The sequence below is a fragment of the Schistocerca cancellata genome, chromosome 2 (assembly GCF_023864275.1).
Source record: "Schistocerca cancellata isolate TAMUIC-IGC-003103 chromosome 2, iqSchCanc2.1, whole genome shotgun sequence".
Classification (NCBI taxonomy): domain Eukaryota; kingdom Metazoa; phylum Arthropoda; class Insecta; order Orthoptera; family Acrididae; genus Schistocerca; species Schistocerca cancellata.
The window spans coordinates 781,860,546-781,876,850 of NC_064627.1; the positions used below are offsets into that span (position 1 = coordinate 781,860,546).

A 16,305-nucleotide genomic window follows, 5' to 3' on the forward strand; every position below is an offset into this window, starting at 1 on the left:
TTCACTACACGTGCTATCTGGATTCTTCCCCCAGACACCAGTTTCTCTGAACTCCACAGTTGGGAACTAGCATTACATGGATTACGAAGGTTTAGAAGCAGTTATAAGATGGCTTTTCAGTGGAGAGGTAGGGAAGGGACCTGGGAGAGAAAAAGGTAGGGGTAGGGGGGGGGGGGGGGGGGGAGTTGTGGAGAGGTTTTCCAGTGAGAGATGAGAGAGGGATTCAGTATTTGGATGGGATTAATGTTTTACGGATCTGCTGGATGTCACATTTGACTTCTGGGATGGAATCATAGTCATACTGTTTGTACACAGTAATCTTGAAAGGTTCTAGACACTGTCAGCCATATAATCACTGTTAGTTATATTCTACAGAAATAATATGATTACGGCCAGTTTTTAGGTAATGTGAAGCTCTTTGTTCCATAGTGGACTAGCTGAGAAATGGTCTAGGGCAGGAAGGTGAAGTCAGACTGCTAGTGAAGAACTCCTGGGTGATTACAGGGGCAAGGCTGAAAGGAAACAGAGTAGAATCAGACCTGAAATGAAATTGGAACTGTCCTGGCACAATTTTATGTATGATTCGGGCAGGCTTCAGTTAGTGGTATGGGTAGAGAAAAAATGGTTTGAAGGGACAAGCAAAAGAGTGAAGATCTTTGATAAGTCCAGCATGGCTACATCTGAGTTTTAAACTAAAGATGCAACATTTTGATGCTTTTAAGACTTTTGTCAGGATTTTGGCATATAGACTGATATTAGTAATGGGAGTTTATTGAGGGTGCCAGGAAGCAATGTGTTTTAAGCAATGAAAGAAAGTTCTCGGATTAAGGGAGGCAAAGTAAGCCAATGATGTATGTTAGAATTATTGTTATTGTTGAATTATTTGAAAGGTAGAGTGAATGCACCCACTTGCCTTAATAACACAATCTAACAGTTAAACAAAGCAGGATGACGGATATAGTCATACAAGGAATGAAACAGGGAATAGAAATGCTAACATTAAACAAAGCAGGATGATGGATATAGTCATAGAAGGAATGAAACAGGGAATAGAAATGAAGTTGTTAAATGACCAACAACAGTCGCATCATCTTAGCTTCCATAACATGTTGAAACTTCTCTTTAAAGAATGAATCTTTAATTCTAGAGAGGAGTCTGCATAGTTTTGAAATTTCGTGGCAGATTAAACTGTGTGCCAGAGGGGAACTTGAACTCAGAACATTTCTTTTGAGGGCATTGCTCTAACCAACTGAGCTATACAGGCATGTATTATAACCATGCTTCAGAACTTTACTTCTACATCTACATCTACATCTACATCTATACTCTGAAAACCACCGTCAGGTGCAAGGCAGAAGGTACACCTCATTGTACCAGTTATTAGGGTTTCTTCCTGTTCCATTCACATATGGAGTGAGGGAAGAATGATTGTTTAAATGCCTTTGTATGTACAGTAATTATTCTAATCTTATAATCAGAATCTATATGTGAGCGATACATAGGGGGTTGTAGTAGATCTCTAGAGTAATCATTTACTTCTGCTAATACTTCTAAAAATAGGAGAAACAGAAAGGCAAAACTACAGCAGCAGGTTATGGAATATAGTGAGACACTGGTTTGTACACATCTCATATAAACCAAATTAAAAACTGAATAGTGCCTTTTGGGTTGTTAGAATAATGTTGGAATTCACCTACAAGAGTGGCATCATTTATCTTCATGACTAAATAATACTGTTTGTTCATAAGACTGTGTAACAGTATTCCTCTGGGAAGAATCCTCTTGACTTTGAACTATCACAACTGTGAAAGTATACTCGTATGTTTGATGATTCATATTAGAAGTAATAATTCAACATTGGATGGATGTTTGAAGAAACCAAAGACCACACTAAGTAGAAGCACAAAAATATTGCATTGTTCTTATTCTTTACACATTTCTTAACACTACTGTTAGTTATGTAGTGCACATTTTTCATTTTGTATATAATTGACTTCACAATGCTTTAAATTGCATAAATATACTCTTCACTATAACATTTTATCTGGTGAGAGACTCAGAATATCATGAAGTAACTTATTTCATCACTAATAAAATTTTTGGGTTTGTTTAATCAGATCTTATTGCAGTAATTGGGATTCAGTTATTTGATGTATTTGATAATATACTTACCATGGGCTGTGTTACCGGCAACCAACATGTAAGGCCTGTCCCCCAAATTTTCAAAAATTTTTAATATATCAGCAATTGTATCCACTTTAAACCAATCTGTCTTTTCAAATTTCACATGAACTGGTGAAATTATTGCTAATGTTTCTATAGAACATTCTCCATTCTGACCACAGTTCTGTGTACACGTACCTCCACTTCTTACACAGAGCTTCTTTTCCCAATCCTGAGAAGATAAAAATAGTAATATGATACATACACCATGAAAATATAGTTTCCTGAAAACAAAAATCAGTTGCAACATGAGAAAATGTTAAGATGTATGATATTACATGAAAAACATCGACATCTAAATCTAAATGATTACTCTGCAATTCACACTTAAGTGCCTGGCAGAGGGTTCTTGAAACCACCATCAGAGTATTTCCCTACTGCTCCACTCCCCAATAGCCCATAGGAAAAATGAAGACTTAAATCATTCTGTATGAGCTCTGATTTCTCTTATTTTATTGTGATGATAATTCTGCCCTATGTAGGTTGGCAACAGTAAACCATTTTCAAGCTTAGAGGAGAAAGTTGGTGATTGAAATTTTATTAAAAGGTCAGACCACAATGAAAATGCCTTTGTTTTAATGGTTTATCACCCCGCCATGTTCATGATTCTCTCTGCCCTATTTCGTGACAGTACAAAATGAGTTGCCCTTCTTTAGACTTTTTTTTGTTCTCTATCAATCCTACCTCCTGAGGAGGATCCCACACCACACACCAATACTCCAGAAGAGGATAGACAAGTGTAGTGAAGGTAGCCTCTTCAGCAAACTTAATCCATCTTGTAAGTATTCTGCCAATAAATCGCAGTCTGTGGTTAGCTTGCCCCACAACATTAAGTATATGATAGCTGCAATTTAAGTTATTCATAATTTAATTTGTGTCCCTAAGTATTTAGTTGAATTCACAATCATTAAATTTGTGTGATTTATAGTTTAATTGAAATTCAGCTGATTCCTTTTAGTACTCATGTGCAGGACTTCACAGGTTTCTTAATTTAAAGTCAATTGCCACTTTTTGCATCATACAGATAACTTGTCTAAATCATTTTGCTTTTATGATGAGTTGACTTTATGAAATGGTAGGTGATACCATCATCTGCAAAAAGTCTAAGAGGGCTGCTCAGATTACCGACTAAATCATTTACATAGCTTAGGAACAACAGAGAGCCTAAAACACTTCCTTGGGGATGCCTGGAATCACTTCTGTTTGACTCTATTATTTTCTGTAAATTACTACAAATTGTGACCTTTCTGACATGAAATCATGAATGCAGTCACACAACTGAGACGATACTCTGTAGGCATGCAATCTGATTAGACGCCAGTTGTGAGGAATGGAGTCAAAAGCCTTCTGGAAATCTAGAAATATGGAATCAATTTGAGATCGCTGTCAGCAGCACTCATTACGTCATGTGTATGAAGAGCTTGTTGTATTTCACAAGAATGATATTTTCTGAATGCATGTTACTTGCCAATAAATAATTTTCTTCAACATCTTATTCAAACACAGTGTATGTTCCAAAATTCTACTGCAAATCAACGTTAGTGATATGGCTCTGTAATTTAGTGAACTATTCCTAGTTCCTTTTTTTAGTACTGATGTGTTCTGTGTGACTTTCCAGTCCTTTGGTACAAACCTTTCATTGAGTGAATGACTGTCTATGATTGCTAATTATGGGGTTGCTGTATCAGCATACCGTGAAAGGAATCTAAATGGTGTAATATCTGAATTGGAAGACTTGCCTTTATTTAGTGATTTACATTGATTCACTACTCCCATGGTATCTACTTTTAAGTTACTCGTGATGGCAGCTGTTCTTGATTTGAATTCTGGAATATTTACTTTGTCTTCTTTGCTGAACGAATTTCAGAAAACTAAAGCCTCTGTTTTAAAGATGCTGTCATCAGCAGTATTATCAGTGGTGTAGCAGCACCACCATTTAGGATAGGGAAATTTAGTTTTGTGCAATATTCTGAGCACAAGTTACAGCCAGGTATGGGCCGGATTGCAGTGAGTTACACATGCCAACAGTTGTGAAGTAGGATAGAGGCCACAGGGCTGTCAAATTGCTGAAAGAGTATATGTAGCAGTTTGGCATATCGCAAATCACAGGCAGAAGGGGCCCGCTGGCCAACCTTGTGTGTCATGAATACGTGACGTGAAGCGGTGCATATGGCAAAACAGAGGCGCACAGCCGCGTATTAATAGGTGCGGGTTTCCAACGAGATTCATTCAAGTGTGGCAGCTCTCCTGGATGGCGAGGCATGTCACATCACCAGCTACAAGCAGCAAAAGGTGGGGCGTCAGCATTCCAGTCCACGGCAGATCGCTGCTTTGACCCTCTGAAGCCGAAGCAGGGTCCATAGCCAGCCAACGGTGGGCCACTACATGGCTCTTTACCGTGGGCTGTCATCCTGGCTTCCAACACATGCTGGAGGCATCCCAAGGTAAGGGCCGCAGATTTGGACTCTGGAGCACCCCTCAAACGTACCCCACCATGACACTCAACACCAACCAGTCAGAAGTTTTAGTATATTGTTCATGGCATACCCTCCTACCACTGCATAAAATTTTTTGCTGACATGAATTATTTCCCATATTCGATTGCTTTTGGTCTTAATTGACTGGGCTACTACACCACCATCTCCGTTGCGCACTCACTAAGTGTAAAATCAACATCTTGTTGTGACTCGCCAATTATTCAAAGTGCCGCCGCGCAATTACGCACGTCCTCTACGTGCGGCGCTGTCTGCCAGCCACGCAGCAGCTGCGCCACCTAAGCGGCCAGCCGAGCAGCGGCCGCTAGACGGAGACTCAGTGTTTAATCGAATGCCGACTTGTACACAGATCAACTTACTCAGTGACTTATATGTGTTGTTGTCCGAAATATGTGTTAAATTTGAAGATATAAAAATTGGCGACGAGGTAGTGGATTTTTCCTTTTCACCGTTGACTCACATGGTTCCATGGCTACTGTCGAGCAGCTCTTGCAAAATCTCCTTGAACAGCAAATGCTTCTAACATCGGCGATTCGCGATCAGCAAACGCTTCTAACAGCGGCGATTCGCGATTTCGTCGTGGCATCAAATGCGGGGCGTTTCTCGTCGTTGACTGTACCTCCTTTTCCACCTTACGACGAGACGGCGGAAGACTGGTCTGATTATGAAAAACGTCTTCGACAGCACTTCTTGGCATTTCATGTCATGGACGAACAACCATGTAAGTCTCTGTTCCTTTCCTGGATTTCACCTCAAATGTATCGGTTGTTGTCGCAAATGGCTCCTTTGAAGGATCTTGCGTCTTTGTCCTTTGCTGAAATGTGCTCCCTTCTGTCTGTCTATTTTCAAAAGCAAATACATGTGGTAGCCTCTCGTGTTGCCTTTTATCGTTGTCAAAAACAACCAAATCAGTCCTATCGCACTTGGGCTGCTGAACTTCACGGCCTCAGTCGAAAGTGTCAATTTGTTACTGATGTTCACAAAGAATCCTATGCCGATTCCATGGTATGGGATGCTATTATCCGGTCGGTGCCCGACAAAGAAGTTCGGCAACGTGCCCTTCAGTTGGCGAATCCGACTCTAGATGAAGTTCTCCCCATTGCGCAGTCTTTTGAAATTTCTCGCGCCGCTGGGGCGCAAATAGAAGCATGGGGTGACGTCGGGGAAATACAACCTCTGTGTGCTGTTGACGATGCGTGCGGCGCGTCCCCATCGGCCGACGTGGCCGCAGTGCACTCCCACACGCAGCCTCGGCATAGCCATAAACAAGCCGCTAAGAAACTGCAGCAAAATCCCCGGCAATTTCCTTCATGTCCGCGGTGTTTTACGAAACATTCACGCGAGGATTGTCCCCAACGTTGGGCTGTGTGTCACATTTGCAAAAAGAAAGGTCATGAGTCTTCCGTTTGTAAATCCGACCGCATACATGATGTTCATGAACATGACGCTGATTCTGATTCTGTGTTATCTGTCAATTGCACTTCTTCCCTTTCAGGGAAGTTATTCCTCACTGTCCAAATCCTTGGTCGAGATGTTCGCATGCAAGTGGATACCGGTTCTGCTGCCACTATAATTAATTCTCAGACGTATCTTCAGCTGGGTTCTCCACTCCTGTCCCCTGTCACTCGGCAATTACGGACGTACAATAAACAGAAGATTTCTCTCTTGGGACAGTTTAATGCTGAGGTATCTTACAAATCCGTCGTTCGCACTGTTCCCATCTTTGTGGTCGACCAGAGCACCGCAGAAAATCTTTTTGGTTTCGATGCCTTTCGCGTTTTTGGGTTCTCCATAGATGACTCTGTCAATATTGTCTCTGACGCTATTCCTTATGCTCAACTGGATTCCTTGTCGACGACATTTTTGTCCCTTTTTTCTCCTGGGTTAGGCCGTGCAAACGACTTTGAAGCTCATATCACGCTCAAACCCACTGCTCGGCCTAAGTTTTTTCGGGCCCGGCCCATTCCTGTGGCCCTTCGTGATCGGATAAAACGGGAGTTGGATCGTCTCACGGCTTCAGGGGTCTTGCTTCCTGTCACTTCCAGTGAGTGGTCCTCTCCTGTCGTTGTAGTTGCTAAGCCCAATGGTGATATTCGTCTCTGTGGCGATTTCAAAGCCACTGTAAATGCTCAATGCCTCATCGACACTTACCCTATGCCCCGTCCTGAAGAACCGTTCACTAAAATCGCTGGAGGACAGTATTTTTCTAAAATTGACCTGTTGGAAGCTTATCATCAACTTCCTCTCGACGCTGCCTCCCGGCAGTTTCTGGTCCTTAACACGCCTTTCGGCCTCTACCAATACCAATGCTTGCCATTCGGGATTGCTAGCGCCCCTGCTCTCTTTCAGCGATTCTTGGAACAATTATTGCTCCCTGTCCAAGGGTGTATCAATTACATGGACGACATTGTTGTCACTGGCTCCACCACTGAAGAACATCATCAAAATCTCCACGCACTTTTTAATGTCTTACAGGCTGCCGGTCTTAAGTGTAATCTTCAGAAATCACAATTTTTTCAGGCATCTATCACGTACTTGGGGTTTCAACTCTCTCGGGATGGTATTCATCCGCTTCAACACACTGTTGCTGCGATCGATACCCTTTCTCGCCCTACATCTGTTAAGGAACTGCAGGCTTTCTTGGGGAAAATAGCATACTATCACAAGTTTTTACCGTCTGCGGCGTCGGTGGCTCAGCCGTTGCATTGCCTGTTGCATAAAAACGTGCCTTTTCACTGGTCCGCGTCATGTGACGCGGCTTTCCGGAAATTAAAGGCTATGCTGAAACAAGCCCCGTGCCTGGCTACTTATCGACCTGGCCAACATCTTGTTCTTGCCACAGACGCCTCCCAATATGGGGTCGGTGCAGTCCTTGCGCACCGTTTTTCTGACGGTTCGGAACAACCCATCGCTTATGCCTCCAAAACGCTCACGGATGCCCAACAAAAGTATTCTCAAATTGAGAAAGAAGCTTTGGCCATCATTTATGCTCTTCATAAGTTTGGTGTTTTTCTCTATGGCTCAAAATTTCATCTTGTTACGGATCACAAACCGCTTGTTTCCTTGTTTCATCCATCAACATCACTTCCCGACAAGGCTGCACACCGCCTCCAGCGTTGGGCTCTTTACTTGTCCCGTTTCAATTATGAGATTCACTTCCGGCCAACGGCTCAACATGCGAATGCTGATGATTTATCTCGCCTTCCCATGGGTCCTGATCAGGCATTCGATAGGGACGAACTTTTGTGTTTCCACCTGGATGATGCCGAGCAGCGGGTTGTGGACGGGTTCCCCATCACTGGGGACAGGCTGGCGGCTGCTACGGGTTCTGACCCTACCCTCTCCCGGGTTTTACGCTGTATTCAGAAGGGTTGGCCAGATCGCCCGTCCGCTAAGACCTCTGATCCGTTGCGGAACTACTACACTTTGCGCTACCGCCTCACGGCTAGGGATGGTGTTATCCTCCTCTCCACTGACAATGCTTCGTCGCGTGTTGTGGTACCTGCATCTTTGCAAACTTCGGTCTTGCGCCTCCTTCACCAGGGGCACTGGGGTGTGTCTCGCACAAAATCTCTGGCACACCGTCATGTGTACTGGCCTGGCATCGACTCTGACATCGCACACATGGTCGCTGCCTGCGGCCCTTGTGCGTCACAGGCCGCTGCCCCAAAGTCATCTTTGTCACTGTGGCCTTCGCCTGAGAAGCCCTGGGAGCACATTCATGCTGACTTTGCGGGACCCTTTATAGGTACTTATTGGCTCCTCGTAATTGACGCCTATTCTAACTTTCCTTTCATTGTCCGTTGCACGTCGCCTAACACCGCGGCAACCACCAGTGCTCTGGCCCGCATTTTTTCTTTGGAAGGCCTCCCCTCTACTCTTGTTACTGATAATGGTCCGCAATTTGCCTCTTCTGACTTTGCGGATTTTTGTGCTCGTCACGGCATTACGCATGTCACGGCCCCGCCGTTCCATCCACAATCCAACGGTGAGGCTGAACGACTGGTCCGCACATTTAAGGCTCAAATGCGGAAACTTCTGACTTCTTCTGCTGCTGATGACGCGCTTCTCCAGTTCCTGGCGTCTTACCGTTTCACCCCCAAGGGCGATCACAGCCCGGCTGAGCTCTTACATGGCCGACAGCCCCGCACGCTACTTCATCTTCTGCGGCCTCCCACCTCACGGCCGCGGGTGCCTTCACTGGCCCGGTTCACCGCCGACGACCTCGTCTGGGTGCGGGGATATGGCAGGTGGCCAAAATGGAGCCCGGGCCGCATCTTACGACACCGTGTCAGACGCCTGTATGAAATCCAGACGGACACGGGCGTTGCAGTGCGTCATTCGGACCAGCTTCGGCCTCGGGTGCCAGCAACGCCTATTCCGAATGCCGCCACACCACCTTTGGCTCTACCTGATGCTCGGGATCTTGGCATCTCTCAATACTCACAACGCAGCCCTCTCACCGTCATCGCGATGCCAGCACCAGAACGGACGCCACCAGGAGACGTGCCCATGCAGGAACCGGAGGACCGTCCTCTGTCAGAGTACATCTACTCGCCTCCTCCTCCAACAGATGCCGACACATCGCCCATGTCTCCTGTCATATCAACTGGACTTGCCGCAATGGGCAGATTGGTGCAGGGGGCCCCAGCAGATTCAACCCCTACGTCTCCTGTCATCTCAACCCGTTATCATCGGGGACACTTCCGTCCGTACGGGAAGCCTCCCCCTCGAGACTTTACGGCGAGTCAAACAATGCCTATGGACGTTAGCCATCTCCAGGACACCTCCATCAAGACCAGTGCAACAATTTCAAAGGGGAGAAAAGTGTTGTGACTCGCCGATTATTCAAAGTGCCGCCGCACAATTACGCACGTCCTCTACATGCGACGCTGTCTGCCAGCCATGCAGCAGCTGCGCCACCTAAGCGGCCAGCCGAGCAGCGGTCGCTAGACTGAGACTCAGTGTTTAATTGAATGCCGACTTGTACACAGGTCAACTTACTCAGTGACTTATATGCGTTGTTGTCCGAAATATGTGTTAAATTTGAAGATATAAAACATCTGTATAAATTTTACCTCACAATTTTGTGACTTTTAATAGCATAAAAATAACAGTCAAAACATTTTGTTTGTCTGCCCTTTTTGTTACAAAATTACCATGCTTGAAAAGGTTCATTTTAGACTGAACTGTAAATATAATTATAGTTTTTGCTGAACATTTAGAAAAGTCTTTTTTTTCTTACATTACCGTCACGAGAAAATTTAAATTAGCAATTTTAACAAAACAGCCAACTGAGCCTGTGATATGATATGTCAATGAAGAGCACAGAAGGTTAAATACGGGAAATAATTCATGTACTCACAAATTTTTGTACTGTGGTAAGAGGGAGTGCCATGAATGGCATACTAGAAATCCTGACTGGTGGGAGGTGAATGTGAGGACATGGTGTAACTGTAGGTCACCCTTGTAAGTTTTGACTGAATAACTCAAAACCGTGTCCTCCCAGAACAAAATTAAACTACATCAAATTTCCCACAGAAAATATTCTATTCATTTTTTTCTCTAGTCCTAATAGTCTACTTGAAGAGAGTGAGAGGATATTGAAAATATCATGTGATGCAATGCACTGTAGTTTAGTTGGTTTTTGTAAGCCAATTTAATGTAGCTCCCCAACTTGATAGACCGTATGTGTCCTACACTAAAGTGTTAGTTAGCTAGTTAGTTAGTTACATTTGTGTTCCGTGGATCATTTTGCATGATAAATCATCATGATGTGGACTGAGTCATTTTACATTCATATTCCAAATTAATTTGTACATCCATTTGTACTCTAAACATCACAATATTATTATTATTATTATTATTATTATTTCCACCACAACTTACTCCACACAACTGTGGTATGTTGAAAATAGTCACTGTTTACATCCTGTATGTGTAGATGAACATGTTGTAGATGAATAGCAGTAATGTTTGTATAAAAAATTTAGTTATGACTTTAAAAATCCCTGAAAACACAATGGAAATAAATTTCCAACCAGATAAGGCCCCACATGCTTTGGTATGGTTTATAAAATCTGGGTTGCCTCATGTGCCCTGAGCTTACCTGTCAATAACAGTCATCAACACCACCAGCACATAGTACACCCTGATGTTGCACATGCTTTTTTAATAGAGGCTTGTAGTAACCTTGCAATCCAGGCAGTAAAGCCAGGATCCCCACAGTCAAATCCTCTACTAAAAATATAACCATTTATTGCAAAGGTAAACTGTGTAAAAGTTTTACAACATCTGAATAATAGTTCATAGATGTGTGACAATTGTTCATCTATCATTTTCCACAAGCATAACATCAAAAATTCTCACATTCTTGTATAAAAATGGCTATGTTACTCATTAAGAGTTTTATAACAACGAAAGTAATCAATTGTTGACAATATAATGAAAAAGGATAGACACAAAATTTCACCAAGCAGTGGCAGGAGAACCCACGCACAAAAAGGTTTAGCTTTTACAAGCTTTCGAGGTTTTTTCTGCTAATTTCGTTCATTAAGTCTCCCCTGACCTGAGCTTCTGGATGACTTTTCTGAACAGTAGCCCTTCTCCTAAACCTCTCCAGTCCTTTTCCTTTACCCCTCTTCCTTCCCCTTAAGCTCTTCTGCCAGAAGAAGGATCCACTGGTTCCGAAAGCTTGTAAAAGTTAAACCTTTTTGAGTGTGCGTGTGTTCTCCTGCTGCCGCATGCTGAGTAGATTTTTTATCTATCCATTTACATTATATTGTCATTAAGAGTTTTGTATGTCTTATTTTGTTTTCAATGTGAAACATATCTGTGAAAATATAAGCCTGGCTGAAGTTCCAAAGGGCAACGTGAACGGTTTTACCCCAGCAGTGAAAAGCTGGTTTCTACTCAAAAATGCACTAAATTTGATAGTAGACTGTTTTTTACATAAAATCATTTTGGACAACATTTCATCAGTGAATGAACTCTCTAATGCTTTCTTGGACCACAAGAGACAGTGCTGTGCTGCATGACTCACATGTCTCTTCCAGTTGACTCATACGTTGCGCATGCAGCCGATCCTCTACTTTGGGTCATCAGCTACGTCATTCTCACCATTTAATTCTTCTCCGAAGATGGTATCAGGTTAAAGGGTATAACATTAACCAACTTGCTGTTTTTGAAATAAATCATGTACACTTAGAATCTTTTCAGTTCAACAACAATATATTTTCAACTCTCATCCCCAAAGCAACAATTATTCTGTACAAGCTCCAGCAAGCCAACTGGTTCCAAGATAAATGTCAGAATCAAAAAAACATCCATACATTTACATACGTGCTGCCTCATGCAGAGCCAAGACATGAAGTAAGAGTCCCTCCTGCACACACAGATTAGTGTGGTGCAGTAAAAAGGAACTCTCACCCTCGTCATTAAAATATCGGGTGTTCGAGACAGTGGAGAGCCAAGTGTTTCTAGAACTTAACCCAAAACTCTCAAAGCAATACAACTCCATTCATGCAATGTAATTCTAGAAGGTCTATAAAATACCCGCCTATGGCTGCCATAACATATTTGTCAGACTCAAAACAATTTACAGCCACACCAACGGTCCATGTCGCATATCTACTGAACAGGGTAGATGTTTCAAAATTTTGCTCTTAAACTCCACCAATTTTCCCAGAACCATAGCAGCTTTCTGAACAGTGTGAATGTCCACATGAGATACGACCTTTGATACTGTTTTGCAATATATGCCACTTCTCAAGAAGTTTTTCATACAGTTAGAGGAAAAGAGTTATGTGTTATTTGTCAATAATTGTTGAAACTTCATGACCCACCAGAGATGATGTCACCAAATCAGTCCTCCATTTGGTTTACCAAAACTGAACAAGAGAGTGACACAAGAATTGGATATGGGATGGTTTTAAAGATCAAACCCAAGTCAAATGCTCAGCAGTCTCATGCGCTATCATTTATGCTATGAGAACAACTGACACTAATTGTATCTGATGGGCTGCTTAAATCTGCATGTGAACTGGCCTGATTGGCTACTTCAATGCTAAATACCTCTGAAATTGTGCAACATACTGAATTTTGTTGTTAATAGTTATTCCCAGCACAACCTACCCAGTAACACTCTCACTAGCTTTTCATACTCTTTCTGATCACCCAGAGTGAGTGAGTGTGTGTGTGTGTGTGTGTGTGTGTGTGTGTGTGTGTGTGTGTGTTTATATCAGAAGTGTACATTAAATGGTATAATCAAAACTTGCACTTAGGATGGTAAAATGTGTGTGAAACATACTTCTGATGACATCATAAAAGGAAGAGAAAGAGAGACAATGAGAAAGACTACAAGAAATATAAATTGTTATCAGAGAGGTACAGGCATGTACATAAGTTCAATAACTCTGTGTCTTGTATCAAGAATTCTTTTTTTCTGCAATGTAAAAGTTTGTTTTAAACTGCAGTCTACAGCTACATCAGATGAATTTTTCACAACAATAGGAAGTACAAGGAGAAAATACCATAAGCTACAAATCATTATCTGAAAAGTTAACTATCAATGACATCCTCTGTAAGAATTCTACAATGTAACTGTTTATTCAGTATGACCAATATGATTTGTTAACAGGTATCCATAAGTAGGCAGTGGCAGGTACAACACTGGTATCACTGCATCTTGCCTAGATGGTTCATATGATAAAACATTGCCAATACAAAGAAGAGTGTAGCATTAGTTTTTTGCTTCTGTGTATCTTATTAAATCATAACTATAATTACTTCACTTTCAAAATTTTATACAGCCCAGAAAAAGTTACATGTTTTTATGTGTAAATGCAGAACAAAAACAATGGAATATGGCTTCACATTTACCTCAATGTCTTGGCACTTCTTTTTGAGTTCATCTGTAGCATCAATGGACAATGATTTGAAGGCATCTAGTATTGGACGATATCCAGTGCATCTACATATGTTTCCTCCAAAAGAATTTTCAATTTCTTTCATGGTCATATCTTTTCCAGTCTGTAACAAACTGTTTATGATTTTCATTATAGTTTTGTTTTGTTGAATTAATGACAAGTTGAATTCTTTTTAATAATACACAGTTGTACTCATAACACAAAATTATTGGAATAGTTGCCTGCCATCATGTTCAACTCCCAAAAACCCAAAAATAAAGTAATGTCAGTCATTCAACAGAATTCCTTTGGATAAATATTGAGCCATACTACCTATATAAATACCAATGGTTGCCTGTTATTACGGTCAACCCTTTGAACCTCAAAAGTGCACAAACTGCAGTCATTCAAAGGAATTCCTTTGAAGGAATACTGAGCCATACTATTTCAATAGCTACCAAAAGCTTCCTGACATTTTCTGGTGGAGAATCTCAGTATGAAATCAAAGATGTACCTCCAAACTTCAGTCTAATACCCCATAAATGTTTTGCAGTGTTCATACCAGGCACACATGGCATGATTTTTTGTGTGAATTCAGCAAATGTTTCAAGACTCCTGGTGTTACAATAGAAAACAATTAGGAATATGCATGTTGCCAAACAACAGGAGTCCTGCCAACCATTGTTAAAAAATTTCAAATACTACTCATTCCCTCCCTTTACACATTTGAGGCACTAATTTTCTTATACAAAAAACAACATATCGAGTTACCTTCCATTAGAAATGTGGAATGCACACAACTACTGAGATATAACTTTCAAAATGATGGAGTACAGCAATGAGTCATCCTTTCTTTTCAGGCTTTACTAAATCAAATCTAGATTTCAGCTAGGAACTAGCCATTATCAATGCAGTATTTCAGAGTTTCTGTAATGGAGGTACACTTTGAGGAGAACACATCAGTTGGCTGTATGGTGCTCTCTATCAAACAGAGGGTGCCATATAACCAACCAATGTGTTCCCAGCAAAGCTTACCTTCATTATACAGTAGTCTTGAATGAACTGTGACAGGAGCCCGAACAACAGGGGACTGACATACTAGAACATGTATTTGAAGACATTCTGGAATTTTGTTACATTTGGATATGAGATATGAAGTGTGGTAGACCTGTGGGTCATTTATTCTTCAAGTTAGGTAATCAAGTTAGATGTAGGTATTTTTGCCATCACTTGGGAACAGTTTCCTCCCCCCCACCCCCCACCCCCCCCACCCCCCCCACCCCCCCAAGAAATCTGGTTCTACTAGATATAGTGGTAGCTTCCATCTACTGAAAACCTACTCACAGTTTATGTTATAAGTAATGCTGCAAAAATTGTTTAAGACGTGAGCAGTAATCATGCAGTAGAAGAATTTATAAACGCTCATCTAAAATAACCAAGTAAAATATTTCCAATATATATTAAGTTTATAACTGATTTAGTTCATTCTACAGATGTCACTATTGCTTTTCTTATTATCAGTTAGTTTCAATATTTATTACAAATTGTAATTCTGACTTGTCCCATATCCATGAGTAATAATGCACAAAAGGAATTCTGGTGCTGATAAAAATAAAATGAAATAAAAAAGAATGACTGAAACTAAATAAAAAGTGTAAAATACAAATTCAGTTAACATTACAATGACTCTCTAATTTTCACTGGTATTCACATTATCAAACAACCGAAAATGGACTAACTGTGTTGAGTGTGTGTGTGTGCTTGAGAAAGGATTTTTCCAAAAGATGCAGTTTTCAGTTGTGTTTGTGTGGCTGTCAACGGCTCAGTGCCTTCACTATGAATGAGTTATTACCTAAAAACACCACTCTCTGGTTAGGTCTTAGCCTGTTTTGACTTCTGGCTGTAAGACAGTACAAGGACTGATCCATGATTGTGGGGCTTGTGATCAGTATGTCATCAGTACTTCCAGCCATTATGGCCAATAGATGAATCCTAAAGGCCCCACTGCTTCTCTGCTCTAGCAGATCCTCCTTTGGCCTCAGAACCCTGAGTGAACCCCATTCCAGGCCTCCCTACGTCTGAAAAAAAAAAAAAAAATCTGAGGAGGCACTGGTAACTAAACCCAGGTCTTTTTGCACCATATGCAGAGATGCTAACCACCTATATTATTTACAAATTGAACTAAGATAGTGTCATGGCAGTTGGTGAACTAGCCTCTGCACTTTTGTTTGAATACAAAAAATAATCTTTTAAAAAGTGTCTTACTGAAACGTGTTCACCATGAGTGCTGCACTTTGAAGGTAGCTACCCACAGAGTAAGAAGTCCCACATCATCATGCTGTAATGGCAGTTGAGCAAAGAAGACTTAATCTCACCCTAGTAGCCAGAAGAAGGCAGGTCACAGATGAGTTGATAACATAACCAACTGCATTTAACTACTCATCTTTTACAACCACTGATCTTCCCACTGATACATGATTTTGCACTTCAAAAGTGAGGCACTAGCATACAGGGGGATATAATGTTATGCTGTGTTTTCAGTTAATTCCCATGTGCCCTCACACTTGTTTAGATGACACCTCTTTCCCCAGCCTTTGAACACAAAGAATCACATCCTGGGTAAACTGGACTTGTGTAGCTGCCAGGTATGTGTTTTGTATACATTGGAAAGTACTTAGGGG

The 16,305-nt window shown here is 41.6% G+C and overlaps 1 protein-coding gene across 1 annotated transcript in view; it reads right to left on the reverse strand.

Moving 5' to 3' along the window:
* LOC126162632 (uncharacterized) overlaps positions 1-16,305 on the reverse strand; it is a 321,328-nt gene that overhangs the window by 231,937 nt on the left and 73,086 nt on the right. The window contains exons 4-5 of the mRNA XM_049919260.1: positions 13,599-13,758; positions 2,173-2,395 (exon numbers count right to left, since the gene is read on the reverse strand). Coding sequence (XP_049775217.1) covers positions 2,173-2,395; positions 13,599-13,758 — 383 coding nt within the window. The remainder of the gene's footprint in view (positions 1-2,172; positions 2,396-13,598; positions 13,759-16,305) is intronic.